The sequence below is a fragment of the Protopterus annectens genome, chromosome 6.part0 (genome assembly GCF_019279795.1).
Source record: "Protopterus annectens isolate FY-2018-M chromosome 6.part0, PAN1.0, whole genome shotgun sequence".
NCBI classification, from domain to species: domain Eukaryota; kingdom Metazoa; phylum Chordata; order Ceratodontiformes; family Protopteridae; genus Protopterus; species Protopterus annectens.
The window spans coordinates 1,705,619,975-1,705,638,389 of NC_056737.1; the positions used below are offsets into that span (position 1 = coordinate 1,705,619,975).

At 40.1% G+C, this 18,415-nt stretch overlaps 1 protein-coding gene across 2 annotated transcripts in view; it reads left to right on the forward strand.

Moving 5' to 3' along the window:
- Positions 1-18,415, forward strand: part of FAM117B (family with sequence similarity 117 member B) — a 1,541,712-nt gene that overhangs the window by 431,246 nt on the left and 1,092,051 nt on the right. Inside the window, exon 2 of one of the 2 annotated variants that reach the window (XM_044075095.1) lies at positions 16,354-16,508. In XM_044075095.1, coding sequence (XP_043931030.1) covers positions 16,354-16,508 — 155 coding nt within the window. The remainder of the gene's footprint in view (positions 1-16,353; positions 16,509-18,415) is intronic. The other variant, XM_044075096.1, reaches the window with a different exon arrangement.

Sequence of the window (18,415 nt, forward strand, 5' to 3'; positions counted from 1 at the left end):
TTTGCCCCACTGGATTGACAGGCTTCTTGATTTCTCGGACATTCTGAATTTTCCCTTGAGGTAAAACTGCTGTGTGTTGTATGGCCGGAACCAGGTACCCCAAAAAACAACTGCCGGACTAATTCTCGGGTAACCATTTATATGCTTTCCTACCACATACAAAGTAACAATCTTCTACTTTGGTAGTAACTTTACTATGCCCTGGCTCTGCATGAAACATTTTTTTGTCGATTACAGACCGTTGCTTATAGAGATCAGCATTATGTTGTACTTCTTCAGTTGTCCTATGCATCAGTTCAAAAAATATATCATAGCTTGTGTTGCAATAGGATCTGGTGTTATCAGGTTTAGTGTAGCATCTATAGGGAACAGTCACATTGCAATTGCTCCAACCCACCTGAACTGCATCATTCTTGTAAAAACACACAGTTCCCTTCTGTCGGACAGACAAGTGCAATGCTACTTTATCTTGTGATGTGACATCTGTTGTATCATAAATTAAGTTTTCCCAGGTCTTGTTGGCTCCTAGGAGAACTGAAGTTAACAGCAAGCCCCATATGCTGTTGTCAAAGCTGTGCAAATCCAGTAATTCGAAACATTGAAGGTCTCAGCATACACATATTTGATTGCCTGGTAAGTGTTAAAGTTCGGGTGCCACTCTGCGTGCCACTCTGCACGCTTGTTTAGTTCAGTTTGTGTGGCTGGGAAAAGGAATGGCTACAACAAAAAGATTATTGTCACTAGTACAGTCAACAGGATGATTATACAATACTTTTGGGGAAATGGTTGTTCTGCATTTCTGTTTTCTCCGACTCTTCCAAGTAGGTGTATTTGGATCTTACTGAATTCCGTCATCTTGGACACGTGCTCTTACTCTCTGCCCTAATAGGACCTTCAGCACCGATGGTTTCTTCACTGGGGTTGAGACGGAAAAGTTCTATTGATCTGACCCCCCCTTTGTAGCCAGACTTTGTGCTGAGGGCCCCGATGGAGAGGTAAGATTTTTGTCCAACTCAAAGTTCTTAACCAGCTTGCAGTGCTTCAGGTGTATCCACGAAGCTCGTTCTGCTATCTTGACTGCAGTGGGTGTTGAAAGAAGCACCTGGTAGGGACCTTCCCACCTTGGTGATGACCAATTCTTCCTCTTGATATTTTTGATCCACACCCAGTCTCCATGCGTCACTGCCACTTCTGATGTCTCTGTTTGTTTTCTATCTGAAACAGCATTTGACTGCAACAGATGTTTAGAACTGAACAACTTTTTCATATATTCAGCTAGTGTGAAATCAGCTTCCTGGTCTGATAACATGAGAAGTTTCCACTGGGGTGTACAATAAGCCCTTCCAAATAATTTTTCAAAAGGAGTCAATCCTTTTGCTGTAGGGACAGTTCTCATGCTCAACAGTGGCAGGGGCAAACAGTATAACCAGTTTTTTCTGTCTCAGCTATTCATTTTCTCAATTTGTTTTTTAGTATACCGTTATGCCTTTCAACTAGCCCTGCAGATTGTGGATGGTATGCGCAATGATTCTTTAAAGAAATACCAAAATGCTTACTCAACTGCTGTATGGTTTGATTTACAAAGTGTGTACCATTGTCACTGTAGATCCTTTCCGAAATACTAAACCTAGGAATGATTTCCTTGACAAGTACCTTTGCCACCGTAGCTGCATCTGGATTTTTGGTTGGAAAGGCTTCCACCCATCTGGAAAACATATCTATAATGACAAGACAATACTTCTTATTTTCACATTTGTTCAATTCTATGAAATCCGTACAGATAGTGTGAAACGGATATGGTATTGTAGGGAAACTCCCTAGCTTGGGCTTTATCGCCCCCTGTGCATGATGTTTGTTACAGATTTGACACATCAAACAACATTTTTTAGAGTAGTTTGTAAATTCGTACGTTGTGAACGCCTGGTTCACCAGCTGTACCATCCCCCCTGTTGAGACATGGCTCAACAAAGCTGCATATCGAAACAAATTAGAGAGTAGTATCGGTTTTCCTTCTCTAGAGATGTACAGCCCCTTTTCGAGGATTGCTCCTCGTTTTATCCATCGTTGTTTTTCAGCTTGCGTAGTGAGTGCCTGCATTGTTTTTAACATATCTAAATCTAAAATCTCAGAGAGTTGTAATTCCTCATTTAAAAGAAATACTTCTGTGGCTGCTTGTTTTGCAGCTGTATCAGCTCTCGCATTACCTTTTGAAATCCTGTCTTGTTGCTTGGTGTGAGCTGTGCATTTACAAATGGCTACTTTCTGAGGTAACTGAATAGATTCTAAAAGATCTAAAATAAACTGTGCATGATTTATAGGTTTGCCAGTAGATGTTATCATTCCCCAGTTTTTCCACTGTTGCGCAAAAACATGTACAGTAGAAAAAGCGTACTGGCTATCAGTAAAAATGTTTACACATTTACCCTTTGCTGAGGTACATGCCCATGTCAGGGCAATCAATTCTGCTGCCTTTGCAGGTAAGTTGTGTGGTAAAGGTTTTGCTTCTATAATCCCAGTATCAGAAACTACTGCATATCCTACTAGGTTCTGTCCTGCAGGACCCCTTCTGCACAAGCCATCCACGTAGTATGTCACCTCGGCATCATCCAAGGGGACATCCGTGAGATCTTTTCTAGGTAGTGTCTTTTGCTCAATTACCTGCAGGCAGCTGTGTGGTGTGCCGTCTGCGGGGGTCGGGAGCAGAGCAGAAGGGTTTAAAGTCGTGCAGCGTTCAGTTGTCATATGAGGTTGGCTCAACAATATAGTCATACAGGAAAGATGCCTAGCAGGGGAAAGATATGCCACCTTTTCTTGTAGTAAAATAATCACAACTGCACGAGGTACTCTCAAAGTGAGAGGTTGGAACAAGACTACTGAGGCTGAAGCCTGTACTGCCATTGCAGCTGCAGCTACTGCTTGTACACAGTGGGGTAAGGATCGTGCCACTGGGTCTAGTTGTGATGAATAGTAAGCAATAGGGCGTTGCTTATCCCCATGCTGTTGTGTTAATACTGATGTCATGTAACCCTGCTTACAATCTACAGTTTGGAAAAAAACATTTATGGTAGTTTGGCAATCCCAGAACTAATGAGGACGCTATTAACTGCTTTAGTTTGCAGAAAGCAGATTCTGCCTCTGGTGTCCATTGTAGCAAATCCTGCGCTGCCATAGGCTTTTTATATATAAGGTCAGTCAGAGGTGCAGATTCCAAGGCATAGTTTGGAATCCAGCTCCGGCAGAAATTGATTGTACCTAGGAAGGACATTATTTCGGGTTTTGGTGCCTGCAAAATTGCTATTTTTCTGTCCTCATCTAATGTTCTACCTTCCTTGGATATTACATATCCCAGGTATTTGACTTGTTTTTTTCCAAAGCTGCAGTTTACTTTTATTTACCTTATGTCCTTCAGTGGCTAAAAATCGTAGAAGTGTTATGGTATCTTCTCTACATTCCTGCTGGGTGGGGGCTGCCAGCAAGATGTCATCAACATAAAGTAAAATCTGACTGCCTCTTGGTGGGGTGAATCCCACCAAGTTGCTTGCCATTTTTTGTGAGAATATTGTTGGACTTTCACAATATCCCTGTGGTAGTCGCGTATATGTATACCTTTTCCCCTGAAATGTGAATGCAAACCAATACTGGCTATCAGGGTGTATCGGTATCGAAAGGAACGCATTGCTGATGTCTACCACAGAAAAATACTTCTGTTGAGGTTTCAGATCATTCAACAGGATGTGTGGGTCTGGCACCGTAGGTGCTCTTGGTATTACTGCATCATTTACAGCTTGTAAATCTTGGACCATACGCCATTCTCCATTGGCCTTTTTAACTGGAAATAAGGGTGTGTTACATAGTGAATCGGGAGATTCTACTAATATTCCTCCTTTAAGTAAGGCTGCTATAATAGACTTTATCCCTGCCTCTGCATCTTTTCTTAAGGGATACTGTCTTTTTTGTGGTCTGAATACTGACTTTGGCGTGATAGTAACTGGTCCCGCTGTACGAATGAGTCCTACATCTGATTTTCCTGTTGACCAGAGAGTTTCTGGTATATTCTGTAAGGCATTCTCTTCCTCCTCTAACTGGAGTGTCAATCAGCTGTCCTCGCTAGACTGCAAGTGCACAGCTGGGTTGGTCTGAGTTATCCAATTCAACTTCTGTATTTGTATTCCCTGTTCTGACAGTTCTAGTTCTGTCTGTTTCTCCCATCTCGTGACTTTTTCTCCTAGGTCTGCCCATTCTATATGTCTGTTTTTTGTTAAGCTAACGTGGTAATCAATTAGATTTATAAAGTACAAAGAACTCCTGGGGCAATGAACAGCTGGCTACACTGTTCCCTTCTGTGTCCCAATACAGGTTACGCAATGCCAATCTGTTTGCATGATTCTTAAATAATTCTTGTTCATATTCTTTATCAGGTCCTGGTGTGTTACATTAATACAGGGTACAGTGCAACAGGTGTTGCTTATCAGTGTCAAGGGAGGGGAACTTGCTGATGGCTACATTCATTAACTCTTTAGTCACAGTCCCTGGACCAGTTGTAACCAAGTCCTGGCTGTACCAATAAAACATTTCACTCTCCGATTGCACTGTAAAGGTATCAATTTGTCGCTGTGCTTCCATACCTTGCATGGTTGGGACTACTGCTATACCAAATAGCTGCATGAGGTCTCTGCCCAAGAGATTCACTGGGCATTTTGCAGAAACAACAATTTTGCTTTTCTGCGTCAATCCTGAAACTGGATCAGTTATTGCAATGTTACGGGAGAGAGGCTCCCGATACAGCTGTCCATTAGCTGCTTTGACCAGTATGTAATCAGGCAACTGTGTGTTTTCTGGCAGTTTGGAGGGATGTATCAAGGTTCGTGATGCCCCTGAGTCACACAAGAATTTGACTTCCCTGCCTTCTACCAAGAGTGTAACTTCTGATTTTGTGTCTGCTAAATAAAGCTCCAAGCTCAATAAAGCTAGGTCCAATATTTCATTTTCTTCATTGTCACTAACTTCCTGCACTTCCTCTACTCCCTCTATCACATTCTCATTTGTCCTTTCTTCACTAGCCCCTTCTAGTGATTCCTGACTACCATATAGTCCGTCCTCACCCTCCTTATCTTCCGTTGTTGCCTTCTTGTTTTTCTTGCAATCCCTTGCCAAATGTCCCTTTTTACCACATTTGAAACATTCTCCCCTTTTCTTTCTCCCTTCAAAGTCCTCTGATCGTTGATCAGATTGTTTCCCTGTGCGTTTTTCTTGCCCTTTTTCCTGGACTGTACTACATAAACTTCTGCTCCATCTTCTACAGAAAATACTTGAGCTTTCTTTTTCTTTTTGCTATTAAAATGCCTTTCGGCATGTCTAGCATATTCAAGTAATGATTGTAACCGGCTTGTATGATGGTCTACCATATGTTTTGTAATAAAACTGCTTATAGGTGCAATACTGCCTTTTAAGAATGCATTCTTTAATTGCTGTTCATATGGGCAATCTTGTGTTTGATCTTCAGGAACCTGAATTCCATAGTGGTTATTAAAACACTCTAATAATCTGGCATAGTACCGGTCAATTGTTTCACCTTCTTGTTGGATGCATTGATTAATGCAAGTCCAGTCTGCCCTAGGTTTCCATTTTTCAGAGATGCAGTCTGTAAGACCTTTTACTCTGGTGTCTAATTCTGCACTGCTATGTGGGAGGGGTCTTTGTGCAGCGTCATGGGGATTCCAGTTCCCACTAATCATGTACCAATCTGGCCCTACAATCTGTCTGACTACCTTTTCTATTTCTTCTCCGTTTAGGTTATAACTCAGCCTCATTCCTTGTAAATCTTCTGAGAATTTTCTAAAATTAACCTTTGGATGGGGAATTCCCTCACTGGCTTTCCGGATGTCTTCCAGAGTCCAAGGTCTATACACTAAAATAGTTGGGTTAAAATAGTTGGGTCCTGATTGTCTTGACGTGCCTGAGGATTGGGTACTTCTATAAGTGGGCATATTTCTTCTTCTTCACTTATAGATCATGAATTCTTAACCATTTGCCATAACTCGATGCCTTCATCTGAGTTACCTGCCTTTGTTTGGGACCTGGTCCTGATGGGATCTCTAATTTTAGTCAGTTTTAGTTTCATAATATCTCTATCTTCAGTGACTACAGGATATCATGGGGGTGGACTAACCTGTTCACTTGCTTCATATTCTGGTAAGGGAGGCGGAGGTGCTGATGCTATTACTAAGTTATTGTCCTCCTTATCTAAAAACATTGCTTTTGAATTTTTGTTCTTTTGTTCCCTACGGTTTACTTCCTCAAGCCACCTGTATGCCTGAGGAATTCCTAATCGACGTTGCTTTTTTACCCGACCTTTGGAATCAGTTTTTGAGCTGTTTGATAAGTGAGGATTTTTCTAATTTTCTGTCGAATGTGTATTTATTAACCCATTTTGAATAATATCTAATATTGACGGCGCGCTGCGACTGCATATATTTTGCGTCTTCTGTTAAAAGCGGATTTTGGGGCCTTTTTGTGCAATTATTACCCATTTTTGTTCTACCCTTTGATTGTTACGTAACTTCTCTTAATTTTTAACGTGGTACCACAGATTTTGTTATCGTCTCTTCAGAATGACTGCCTACTTATTCTGTTTCTCCTGATCTATGACAAGACAGTAATCTTTTTTTGTCCCTGACTTGTAAGAAAAATACAGTCTGACAAAAACAATACACATCTAGTCCCTGATCTAAAACAGAAAAAAGTAGATTCACCTTACCTGAGCCCACATGATTGATCACCAATTCGCGGAGACCTGTCCTTCAGTCACAGATCAGAAAGTGGCTGGCCTCTTTTGAACGGCAGTTCAGTCGGAGGACTTTCCATATAAGAAGAACCAATTTGGTTTCTTCCCTGTATGGTTTCAACCACCTGGCCGTCTGATCTGAGGTGAAGAGAGGGTTCCGGTCTGAAGGACCAATCTGTCAAAGGAAAAAACTTCAAAGACCAATTCACGTTAGGTTCAAGAAAAGCACCCTTTATTACTTGCAGCAAGGAGACAAAGCATGTAGGCACAAGGTTTGTCTGAATTACTGGTGATTAGTATGTTATTCTTATACAGTTCTCTTCCTGTCACACAGAAAATGTTACTATTCTATTGCTGACGTAGTTAGACACAGCTTTCTGTATGTTCTACAGAAAATGTTACTAGACTTATTGCTGACTAGGTTAGATTATTTGCTAGCTTGCAAAACATTTTGAAAAAAAACAACCTGGTCTTGGGCTTATTTTAGCCCATTTTAACTTTTCAATTCTTCAATTGTACTGTTCTAATACATGTTACATTTTGTCTAGATTCAAGGTACATTTCTAGCTTTGGTACAAGTAATGCTGACTATGGTTTATACTTTCAAGCATCTATTGTTTTCTTTATCAGAGCTTCTAGCAGCTGCATACTTTCTCATAGCATAAGCAGAAATGAATATCTCTTTAAGTTTCATGACATTAGCAGAAATGAAATGTGTGTCATTATTTTCATGACATTAGCAGAAATGAAATGCTTCTTGTTAAGTTTCTAATAGCTGTGCAGATTCATGCAGTGTGAACAGAATAAATGTATTAACCCTTTTAAACCTCGAATGCACTAAGCATGCATATTACTATTACACATTTTTCTAACACAGGGTATCTCTCAGAACCAACCCATCCTTCATGCCTAAGGTGGTATCCAGTGTGGCTCTTAATCAGACAATTCATTTGCCAACTTTCTTTCTCAATCCACAGAACAAGGGGGAGCGGATTCTGCATTCATTGGATGTTCACAGACAACTTAGATTTTACTTAACAGGACTAAATCTCAAAGAAAATCTGAACAACTGCTGGTAGCATTTGCTACAGGGGCAGAGTGATAAGCTATTTCAAAGCAAACCATTTCCAAATGGATAAGCCATTGTATTCGTTTCTGCTATAAGCACCATGGAAAAACTATCCCCCAGGGGATCAGATCCCGTTCCACCAGGGCTGCATCTACTTCAACAGCTTTTCTCAGAGGTGTTCCTACCAGGGACATTCTAGAAGCTGCTACCTAGAGCTCAATTCATACTTTCACCAAACATTATCATTTACCACTTTTCTCTAAATCCAGAGCTGGCTTTGCCACTGCTGTCCTGCAGGGTTTTATAGCCGGTCCTAATGCTGTATAATTCCCTCCACCCAACCATAGCTTTGGGAATCCACCCAAATGTAATGACTGCAACAGTGAAACACGAAGAACATAGTACAGTTGTGTACTCTTACCATAAATGTAGATGTTCGAGTGTATTCACTGTTGCAGTCCTGGTTACCCTCCCTCCAGCCCCCTAATTTTCTCTGGCTATACCTCTACTTTCTTTTACTATGCTTAAAAGCTCTTTTGGTGTATTTGCTTTTGGTTGGATTTATATTTTTTTGTGTTTCTAATTTTATTTGCTCCCCATTTGGGGGGCACCTGACATCTGGGGTAAGAAAAACTGATGTAATGGTGTCGGCTGCAAGTTTTATACCTCTGACGACCTGACGGCATGGAAGAAGGGACAGTAACCGACGCAGGACCCAAGACTTTGTTAATCAGGCCGACTGAGGGCAACCTGCCAGTAGATTACCCAAATGTAATGACTGCAACAGTGAATACACTTGAACATTTACATTTATGGTAAGTGTACACAACTGTACTTTCCAGAAACAGTTTCCTGCTTTTCTTTTTGTTTGTATTCAATTTTAGTAGTTAGTTATTGAACCTGGTGATAGCCGTGTGAACTCTTCCAAACAGTGTGTCATGGAGAACTGGTCTAATAGCACCTTGAAAACCAGACAGGGATCAGTCCTCAGGAGCCTGTGTGAAAGTAAGCAGAGTGAGAGTATCATTAAACCACCTTAGGCACTTACATTTTGCAAGTTCACTGTATTTATTTATTTATTTATTTAAAAAAAAAAAGAAAACTTTAAATGTCAGTATACTTTGTGGTGACCGATGTTCATTTACTGGCTCAGGTGTGTAACTGAAGATGTGTGCATAGGGCTGTCTGGTTCCACAGTTCCTCAGAGGGAGGGACAGCAGCACAAGGGGCAACCATGGGGTAGGTGTTAAGACACCAAGAGTTTATGTTGTAGTCCTTATAATGGATGCACAGGATCAGGCACTGACAAGGGGAATATATAATGTTCCCTGTGTGTGACGTGTCTCGCTTCCCTGGCCCAAAGGTGGTGGTACAGTCTTTAATATACTATGGCTGCCTGAATGATTATCACTCCAGGTGGCTTTCACCCCTGTACTAGGTATTCCTTTTATGGGAGAAGAACTAAGCTATAGCCCAGTCAGCAGAGGCCTGATGGCTGGCACAAATGAGGTAAGAAGCTCATAGAGAAAGATAACATTTTCTGAATGTTCTGTAGTTTTGCAAGGTGTTTTTGGATTGTCATCCTGCTAAAATCAAGTATTTAAGTAGGATGACTCATTGAAAGTTCCCCCTTTCAATTTGGGCAATCCGGGCATTTCTCTGGGAAGACTGTCTCTCCTTGTGGCAGGTGCTTCATCCCCTAAACACTCTTACCTGTTTTTGTGTGTGTGTGTGTGTGTGTGTATATATATATATATATATATATATATATATATATATATATATATATATATATATAGGTTTACTATCATTATTGCAAAAGGCAAAACATTTGCCGTTCGCAAAAAATGAAAATAAACACCAAAACCCAACTCTCCACTCCTACACAATGTTGACCCAAATGATCGACACATTTGAGTTGACATTGCCACCGAAAGCATCACGTGATAGCCGTATAGGAGCTGATGTAAATCAAACTCCTATATGACATATGTTTTTTCAGGGGGGCTGCTCCCCCCACACCCCTTGCTACTAATATATTCCAACTCCGAAATTGCACTACAGTGGGGATATGGATGTACCGTAATCTCTGTACAGATAGTTGAACACAATTATGCAAATGCACTATTGCATTCGCATAAGTGTCTTCGACCATCCCATACACTTTTCATTATGTGCATGACATTCTGATTTTTGGCAGCATACGTGCAGACACAATGTCGTTCATACAAATTATAGCAAACCGTATATGTGTGTGTGTGTGTGTGTATATGTATATATATATATATATATATATATATATATATATATATATATATATCAGTACATATGTACAGGATCCATTAAGTTGGTCAACTGATGATTTAGTTGTCTGCTTTTCTGCCTACTTTAATTTGGCGGACAGCAAAGCTGTCAACTTGTGTGTGAGATCGTTGTGATACTGAAGTTGGGGAATAATGCCCTTTTGATGGTTTTGTGTGATTTTGGAATTTGTCTATAGCAGTGTGTGTGGGTGGTGCAGCGGGCACCACCTTTCCCTGGTATTGTGTGATCTCAGAATCGGTATATATAATTAGTGGAGAGTGTGGGGAGAGTAAAGTATGAATTACCCCGTTAATTTGATGTATTATTATGTTATCTGACATTTGCTTCTTACTGATCTGTTTGGCCACTTCCTGGGATGGTGTGTGCCCTTCCCCGTGTGTTTCATTTTGTACAGTAGTAGTTGTTGTGTTCATATCGACTCAGCAAAGCTTACAGCTACTGCTACTGAGGACAAAATTTTTAAAATTTGCATGCTTTGAGGTTATGTCTTGGAACATGTGCATTACGTTGTCAACTTTTGGAATGTTGATGTACCGAAGTTTCGATTATCTTCACTTTACATAGATACACATGATGTGTGTGTGTCTGTCGGTCTATAATATGATGTATTAATTCCATGGTCACACCAGCACTGAACAAGAGGGCGCGTTTTTAAGAAATGACTCTCGTTTAACTTGCCTGCTTTATTGCTGTATTCATAGTTTGCAAGAAGTATTGTACTTTATAGCTTCTCAGATCTGTGTCATACATAATAGTGTTGCATCTCTCCTAATGGTCTGTCTGATATCAGATGGGCTTTCCCAAGTGCCTTCCTAACTACCGTGGGATGTTTTGATTAAAGATAAGATTGCTATGTATAACTGTACCAAGTTCTGTTGTCATATTGTCTTATTTTGAGTGTACAACAATTTTAGAATCGTATACTATTTTCCCCCAAAGTGTAGAATGCTGCATTTCTTTGATTAGAGATAGTTGTCAGAAGTAGTAAGTATACATTGTCTTGACCCCCCCCCCAAAAAAAAAAAAATCATAGAATGTGTGGTACAACAGGACAACAGTATTTACTTTCTTATGTTCATCTGCATATTTTGATACACGTTCTGAAAGGGCTTATCAGAGTGGAAAAAGGCTGACACCAAATCCTGTAGTATTCTGTTGATCATGTACTGTGTTTGATTGCCCGTCTCACAAGAGTCCATGTTTCATTATGTAAAGTTTCTTTTTAAACAAGTACCCATGGTTTTATGAAATTCTTTTGCTAGATCCAAGCACTCTGTTTAACTTGCCAGACATGTATCAGCGGCACCAGCTGTTACTGTTCAAAAAATTCAACTGTGTTTTGAAAGTAGGACCTTCCCTTTGTGAATTTGGATTCATCTTGATATAGGAATATGTTATTTCCCATTTTATTCTGACCAGGTCCATTATTTTAACTTTGTTACTTCATAAAGCATGGTGTGAAAATGGTCAGTAATTATGTCTCCAAAGTAACCAACTACCTTTTTTAAATGGGAACAAGAAGTGTTTGTTGCCACATTACTCAGATGTACTTGAACTGACTGTTATTTTGATTTTGTGTAGGAAAGTCCCAGTAATATTATTGGATCCTGTAGAGCTAGTCACATATTTGAGTTTTTTGTCCCCTCAAGGCTGTTTCTTCAACATCTCGATTTTGGAGACCCAAGACTGTTTCTTCAACATCTTGATTTTGGAGACCCAAGACTGTTACTTCAACATCTTGATTTTGGAGAGGAGTAGAGTTTTAGCCCTGAGTTTTAAGTCCATTTTCCTTCATTCTCTCCTTTACTTTTTTGTAAACTGTTGGCAAGTCTTTGAGTCTGCATTGGTTGCATCCTGTGGTTTAGAAACTATTTTGCTATATTTAATTTGTTTGATTGTATTTGTTGTAACCATTCACTTCTTTGATTTTTTGGGGGGGTTGGAGAGGACTTGAGTTTGACTTTGGAAAGAAAATTTATGCAAAGCATGTTGGTGTGGTGTTGTAGTTGTTAGTGATGTGTTCATGTGTTTTTTTTGTCTTTCCTTTACACTACATCATGTAGTTCATGAAGTGACGAACACTGAAACGTTGCTGACAGTTTCTGGTCACTGTTCGCAAAGAAAAAAACTTTTGAAAATAACTTTTTCCCTACCACAATGACACTGCATTTAGAAAATAAACTTCAACCTCAGTGTCATTATGGTAGGAAAAGTGTGAACTATGTCTGTAGACTTTAATGAGCATGCTACCCTGCATGCTGAAAGACAAGTCCAATAAAGTCTATGGACAGAGCTTTTGCTACATTGACGTCACAAGGCATGCACTAGATTTATTTGGGCCATGTTTTAATAACAAGTATAATGAAGCTTTTCATTAAAGAGCATCTCAAGCAAATGTGAAATAAAGACAATGCAAATGCATTGCAGTACTTTATTCACTAGATGCTTAAAAGAGCCCATAAACATGAGCAACTCTTCATTTGAGATGCAAGATGTGAGGTAGCCTACCAGTTAATTAAGTAGAAGCACTGATGAAAACATTTTAAAAAAGCACAGCTACAGTTTTCATTTTGTAAAACACTAATTACAGGTAAACTTTGATGGCTATACTAAGGGTATACATTGATGCCCTGTATAAACATCTACACAAATGTGTGGACACAACCATGCTGAATAGGTTTAAAGCAAGATCCTCAAGAAAAAACAAACCATCCTGGTAGACATCTAGCATTAATAAATTATACAAAAGTGAAAGAAGCTGCTATCTAAAAATACAAAAGTTAGTTTCTAGAACTGGAAGAGCAGTTGCCTAAACAAGCAAATAAGGCAACTCGTAAAATCTTCAAAAGAGCAACTGTGAGAAAAATTTAGAAGTTGTAGCCAAGGATAACCATAAGGTTTTCTTCAGCTATGTCCGCAACCTAAAAGGTAGGACTCAGATGTGTGTTGAACTAATTGTTGATGGCATCACACACACACACACACACACACACACACACACACACACACACACACACACACACGTACTGACCCTGCAGAAATTGCAAACCTGCTAGCAGACAGGTTTGGCGAAAATCCCCCCCCCCCCCCGTTCCCCCCAAGCATAACACAAACTATGTATTCTTCATCTCCTCCTCCCTGCATCTCCAAAGAGCAAGTAATCAATGCTCTCTCCAAGGCTAAGGACACAGCCTCTATGGGACCAGATGGCATTACCACAGCCAAAGTACAGGCTTTGTCCCCACTGAATGGGAAACAGCAACTGTTATCCCCTTCATAAGGGCAGCTCAGTAACAGACCCAGCTAACTATAGACCCATAAGTTTAACCAGCCTAATCTGTAAGGCAATGGAGCGAATTATCATGGACCTCATAAATAGCAATATAGGTGACCTCCAAACCCTGGATCTTCCAGTTTGGTTTTGTCAAGGGCAGATCATGCCTGCTAAACCTGGTAGACTTCTTCGAGAATGTGACCAGAGCCATAGATGAGGGCAGAGCCTTGCACACAGCCGATCTTGACTTGGCCAAGGCCTTCAACACTATTGCATATTCAGGCATGAATGACAAACTAATCCAGCTAAATGTTAACCCCTATGTTGTCAGGTGGATTGCAGACTGGCTCACAGATTGACAACACTCAGTCAAAGTGGGAGATTTTACCACTACCAGAAGACCTGTCACCAGTGGGTCCCGCAAGGGTCAGTGCTAGGCCCCCTCTTGGTTGGCATATACTTAGAGGTTCAGGCCAAAATTAAAGGGCTGTAGCTAACCCAAGTTTGTGGATGACTGCAAATTAGGTGCCATCATTAAATCCCCTAGCAATGTCAATGTACTTCATAAGAGTCTTACACAGATCAATGATTGACGTCAAGGCCATGGTCTTAAACTAAATACTAAAAAATCCATTACTATTCCCTTTGGTAAAAACAATGTCTCTGATGATTATAAACTAAACAATAATAGCCTAAGTACCAATTCAGTAGTGAGAGATGTGGGAACACAAGTTGACTGCGACCAACATGTGTCTACTGTGGTGAGGAAAACATTCTGTGTGGCTCACCTGATTAGCAAAGGCATTGCCTCAAGAGCAAAAGAGGTTGTAACTCCCCTGTAATCGTCCCTCAACAGGCCTATTAAATATAATGTTCCCTTTGGTATGAACCATACCAGACACCTGCAGCAACTTGAGAGACCTCAGAGATTTCTAACTAAGAAAATTCAGGGTCTCCAGCACATGTTTTATACGGACAGACTGAAGTCACTGTCACAGTACCCAGTAGTGTGTAGACTACTTAGAGGAGACTTATGTCTGGTTTACTGGGCTATCTTTGACCCAAATCTAATGGAAATGCTGCATATCGTAAGTCAAATGGGACTAGAGTTGCCTGTTCCAGGAACCTCAATCTAGCCTGCGACATAAACAAGACCTGCTGGAGAGGGAGATACATCTGTCAGAGGTTACCACTCCTCTGGAATAGGCTTCCAATCCATATCAAGCAGATCACCTGCATGACCCTGTCTAAGCGTGACCTGGATTATTGAATGGGAAACCGTAAATTTCTGCTGGGGATTGCCCCAGCTTCTCTCTTGGACATGGGTAGCCGTTGCTAGAAAAACCTTGGGCATAGACGATCCCTCTCATCTAGTATGTTGAGATTTAACTGCTAGACTTGTAAAGACCCTCAGGTCAATAGCCTAGTAACATCCTATAAACCTATATTCTTCCTTAAGCTGTAAAAATGTCTACCCAGTACATTTAAATCTAATCCTTTTTTTTTTTCCTGCCATACCAACAGTTAGCAGCAAAAGTGGTCACATGATGTACCACAGTGGCATTTCCACCAGCTTCTATTAGTACCTAGAGGTACAGTGTCATTCATTTAAGGTTAGCCATTTCTTTTTAAAATAATGTCATTGTGTAATGGCAGGCCCTTATAGCAGAGCTGTGGTTAATTCATTTATTTACTCATGAAATGGATGACTCTTGTTTGGTCAGTTGAACTACTTTAAATGTTGTACCCCATCATGAGTAAAATATGAAATACCTGCTGATTACCTTGCTGAACTCTTGGTTATCTGACACTTGCCTTTTACTAACTTAACTGGCTACCTCCTGGGATAGATGGTGCCCTACCCGGTGTGTTTTATTTTGTACAGTAGTAGTTGTTGTTGTGTCCATGTCGACACACCAAAGCTGTCATCCGTCTCTGCTGAGTATATTTCATATTATGCTATGCAGAAGGTCATTTGATAAGCAGAGGTGGTTGATTGACTTTACGTTGTAGTGCAGTATCAGCTGTGAATTCATGTGTAGAGTTTTTTCTTCATATTCTACAAATATGAAATTGGGAATGCCATTCATAGTTGATATATTTTTATGTAACGTCATACATTTGGCCAGTAAACATTGTGTGTTTTTACTGCTTGTTCTGCCTTAATGCTGTTGTATGCATAGTTATAACACTTATAATTTGATAAATTTGTCCAAGCAGCAAGAGTCTATGCAAACCTTTAGAGCACACATTAAAAAAAACATAAAGAAAGAAAAATTCGTTGTTTGTAGAAAATGTCTTTAATATTTAAAACAACAGTGTTTAAGAAAAAATGTATATTAAGTGTATAATGCTGTAGTCAAGGAAGTCTGAGTTACCTGCTTTTGCAGTTTGTCTGTGTTGTGTTACATGACTGCTTGGAGAACCTCAGGTGTGCTGTTTGTTTAGTGGGGAGAATACTGGTTTCTAAAATTTTGCTCAAGTTTCTTTTTTAATTTTGTATGTAAAATTGACTTTCTTTTTTGTGTTGTAATTGTAAGTTGTTACGACACTTTATAAGTCAGTTAACTGAGATTGGCACTTGCAGAAAGAGGTATGATCTTTAGACATGTCCCTTGTTCTTACTATGAGATGGATTCTTGTGTATATAAATGTGCGAGGGGAAAGTTAGTATTTGGGATGTAGTGGCATCTACTTCATTACGCAGAGAAGGCCCTGTGATCCTGCTGAATGATGTTCCTTACATGGTAAACTGAGGTCAGAAAGCAACAAGGTCAACAATTAACTAATATAATAGTAACTGATGCCAGCACCAAACTGTCCTTCATTTGTGAAATACTAAAAGTTATTCTGTTTAAAAGAAAGGCAGATTTTTAATTTGTTTTCATTTTGTTTCCTCAGTAGACAAGCTCCGTCCACCTTCAGCTAGTCCGTCAAGTATTATTCGTCGCACTTCGTCTATGGATGCACTTGCCACTCCTTACCTGTCTGGACACTGGCCGCGGGACGGCCATGGACAGCAGAGTGCACCTTGCATGAGAGACAAAGCTACACAGGTGAGCATTTTTTTTTTAATATTTAAATTTTGTTCAACACTTTACAGTACTGGGTTTCTTAAGTGACATTAGACACATTGGCTGTTTTCAGATTACAGTTAAATTTGATAGTTGGATCCTGCTTCTGTTTCCAGCCAGTAGCATTTGGAGATGAATGTGTTTTTGGATAGTGATTCGTATAACTAGGATTAGATGCCTGTGTGACATAGGCAGTCAGATCCATTCAGCACTTTTTTGATCATGTGTTGAAAAATGCAGTTTGTTATGCACTTCAATACAGCTGCACTTCTTGTGCACAGAGTGTGTAGTAGTCTGTTTGTTTATGCAACTGCATTGTTCTTGTCTAAAGTACTTTGTGGAAGATAACAGTTGGTATGTGTCTTGTTGCCATTTGTTTTTGTGGTTGGAGGACAGCAGCAACCCTAGTTGTCTTCCACAGGGGGCACTCACTGTAAGGCTTGTGAAAGGGTGCTTGATGGATGCGTGATAACAGAATATGATGCTTCTAGTTTTAGAAATTTACTAAGAAGTTCATGTAAACCAGATCTGTTTCTTTCTGGAAGCTTCTCCTGGAGTGTTAATGCCTGCTAATGTACTTTATTGAGAAGCAGGGGAGTATGATCATCATAATTTGCAAGAGGCAACACTGGAAGTATGCCATTAGGTGGTAGAAAAATTTTGTGGAAGCCTTGAACTAGTAGAGAATAGGTGAAACTCTGGTTTGGGGGGGTTTATGTTCCTACAAATTTTAAAGTGAAAACAATGCTGTAGTAGAGTGTTGGAAATAATATGGGAGTAGCAGTCCCCAGATGAACTTGTCATTTTTCTGTTCCGGTGTTGGAAGAACTAATTATCTGCTTTGCAGAATCTGACGATGACCGTGATTTGTAAATAATTTTTAAATGCTACCTGAAGGAAACATTGATCCTGCAGTAAATGTAAAGGTCATGCATTTTTTTGACAGGAAGGTGAAAGTACCTGCAGCTGGCTGTGTGGCACAGAGGAATAAATCTGTGATTGTAGTCCAGATGAGTCTGGGTCAAGGAGCATTTGGGAAACCAAAGGACCTGGTGAGATGGGTGGGAATTAACAGCTAAAAGGGAGAGGTAGGTGGTTGTACTGATGCTACCTGGGGCTTGCAGTGGGGGCTGGGATTTATTGCAAGAAGGAGAAGCATCACAAAATGTGTTTTGTGTGCACAGGGCACTGCATTGTATTGCAACCAGAAACTGACATGTATGTGGAAACCTGAATGCATCACAGGTCACACATTGTCTGTCCTCAGTTCAATGATATGCACATTGTGTCCTTGAGGGACGGAGTTAGGTTAATCAAGTAAAATAATTCTCTGCCTCACCGCAGACTAGCACTACAGCTCACCCCACCCAAAACTAAATTAAGCTGTGTCTTTAAATTTGGACAGGCCTAGTCTGGGGTAAGGTGAAACCAGGTCCTCAGGCCATTTGAATAGACGTGTCCTGGTGAAGTCTGGCATGGAACAGGGCCAAACTTCCTTCATAGCTGCATGGATGACCGTCTCTGCAGTCAGACATAGTATGAGCTCAAAACCTGGGGAAGAGTACTAATGGATGTCAGGCATGAGAGGAAAAGACTTAGTAAAAATAATCATAAGAATAATAAGTAATTTCAGCACGACTGTTTAGAAAACAGCAATAAACAGAGTTCCTTCAGAAGACTTCTGCATGAACAGCCAAATTCCAGCATTAAACTATGTATTATTTTTATTGAATTTTTTTCTGCTCACAGCTTGCATTATTTATTGTTTGCTCTTCTCTTAAGTGTGCTGATTTTGTTTTTGTGTTGTTACTGGATTCTGGTTTGTTTAAGTGGACATATGATACTAGCTGAAGTCTGGTTAGATCATGTCAGGAATTTTTTGGGAAATT